The 2,228-nt window shown below is 40.2% G+C and overlaps 1 protein-coding gene across 1 annotated transcript; it reads right to left on the bottom strand.

Annotated features, from left to right (window-relative positions):
* Positions 1-1,062: 1,062 nt before the first annotated feature.
* LOC122482504 (olfactory receptor 8D2-like) lies at positions 1,063-1,998 on the bottom strand. Its single transcript, XM_043578822.1, has one exon. The coding sequence runs from the start codon at positions 1,984-1,986 to the stop codon at positions 1,063-1,065; it is 924 nt and encodes a 307-aa protein (XP_043434757.1). The 5' UTR covers positions 1,987-1,998.
* Between the last annotated feature and the right edge of the window lie 230 nt (positions 1,999-2,228).

The following is a 2,228-nucleotide window of genomic DNA, read 5'->3' as shown; positions in this document are numbered from 1 at the left end:
GGTCAAGCCCTGCATCAGGCTCTGTGCTGACAGCTCAGAGCCTGGAGCCGGCTTCAGATTCTGTGTCTCCTTCTCTCTTCCCCATTCATGCTCTGTCTCTCTCTGTCTCTCAAAAATAAATGTTAAAAATAAGTAAAATAAAATAAAATAAAATAAAATAAAATAAAATTTTAGTGAAAGTTAAGGGTGCCTGGGTGGCTGAGTCAGTTAAGTGACCAACTCTTGATTTTGGCTCAGGACATGATCTCACCATTCAGGAGATCTCTCGGTTCATGAGATTGAGTTCCATGTCAGTCTCTGTGCTGACAGTGGGAGCCTGCTTGGAATTCTCTCTCTCCCTCTCTCTCCATTCCCTTCTCTCTCTCTCTCTCTCTCTCTCTCTCTCTCTCTCTCTCTCTCATTTTCTCTCTCAAAATAAATAAACATTAAAGTTATAGTGAAAATTTAAAAATAACAAATCATTTTGTCCCTTTCTGCCATCCCCTCCCCAACCTTCACCTCATTTGACCCCTCCACAAGACAGATCCTATTTTCAGTGGTTATAACAACAGCTAGAAATCTTATGAAATTCCTATTTCTTCTTGTTTACTAGCAACTATATTCCCTTAAAATTCTACTAACAAATGTCCATTGCTTCTGTAACCCTCTTGTGTATTAAAATGCCAGTTCCTGAGGGGATTTACACATTCAGCCATCATTAGACATTACAACTTTACAACAGGTTTGATTAGGTGTTTGCTGTTTAGCAAGGACAATTACACAAAGGAAGGTTTCTGATGTATATATATTTAGAGTGAGTAAGAACGTAGGCTAGGATGTCTGTTTCTTGAGTGGCTTGACTAGAGAAAGTAAAGGGATCATTGGGTATTGGGAGTAGGGGCACCTAAAGAGAAAGTGAGTGTCACGAAAATAAATCATTAGGACATTTTAGTTTAAGACAGCCCTTGATTTGCAACTAATCAGTTACTCTTAAAAAGAGAAGGAATAAAACATAAGGTAAGATCTATGTTCAAAGGTGCTTTTTCTTTTAAAAAGTGCTCTTTTCTACACAGATCCAGAAAGTTACCCACCATTAAGAACTCTTTTAAGGGATTCTTTGACATCCTTGTTCCTAAGGCTGTAGATAAGGGGATTAAGCATGGGAATCACTGTGGTATAGAACACAGAGGCCACCTTCTCCTGTATTATGTCACTGGTATATGGTTTAAAATACATGAAAATGATGGAGCCATAGAAAACCCCAACAGCTGCAAGGTGCGAGCTGCAGGTACTGAAAGCTTTGGACCTGCCTTCAGCTGAGCAGATGCATAAGATACTGGAAAGAATGAAGGCATAAGAGATGAAGATGGCTACAGCACATGCAAATACATTGACGCCAACCAAAATCATCACCAAGAGTTCCTTGGTGTAGTCTCTTGAGCAAGATATATTCAGAAGAGGGAGGATGTCACAGAAGTAATGGTGGATGATGTTCATTCCACAGAAGGATCGACTAGATATGTAGCTGGTGTGGACCAAGGCTCCAATGATCCCCACTGTATACACACTGGTGGCCAGTAGAAAACAGATTCTTGGGGACATTATGACATTGTAGAGCAAGGGGTTACAGATGGCAACATAACGATCATATGCCATTGCTGTCAGCATGTAGGAGTCATCAATACCAAAGAAGCAGAAGCAAAAGAGCTGGGTCATACACTCAGGAAAGGAGGTGAAATTCTTCTCTGACACAAAGTTCACCAACATCTTGGGAATTATGACAGTGGAGTAGCAGAGATCTATGAAGGACAAATTACTGAGAAAATAATACATGGGCGTGTGAAGCTGAGAACTGATCCTGATTAAAAAGATCAAACCCAAATTTCCCACCATGCAGACCATATAGATCAATAGAAACAGGAAAAAGAGAGGGAGCTGGAGTCCTGGCTGGTCTGTTAACCCCTCAAGGATAAACTCAGTTACTGAAGAATGGTTTCCTGTATCCATTCTTATCCCAGTTGTGATAAGTAGCTGAGTAGCTCAGGAAAGAGGCTTTTATTAGACAAACACTGTCATCTGACAGAATTTAGTGATCCCAGATCTGATGAATTACATAATTTCTGACTGGCACAGAATTTCTGAAAAACAAGGCTAAAATCTTAGTTGAAGCCCTTATCAAGACGTCGGTGGTGCATTTGGCTTCAGTTTTTATTGCTCCCATGTGACATAGTGAAGTAAAAATCCTTTTG

Source organism: Prionailurus bengalensis, chromosome D1 (assembly GCF_016509475.1).
Source record: "Prionailurus bengalensis isolate Pbe53 chromosome D1, Fcat_Pben_1.1_paternal_pri, whole genome shotgun sequence".
Classification (NCBI taxonomy): Eukaryota; Metazoa; Chordata; class Mammalia; order Carnivora; family Felidae; genus Prionailurus; species Prionailurus bengalensis.
Note: the sequence above shows the minus strand (reverse complement) of the source record. Positions and strands in the feature narration are given on the sequence as shown.

Coding starts and splice junctions, on each gene's coding strand:
- LOC122482504 (XM_043578822.1), bottom strand. CDS start 1,986: ATGGATACAGGAAACCATTCTTCAGTAACTGAGTTTATCCTTGAGGGG.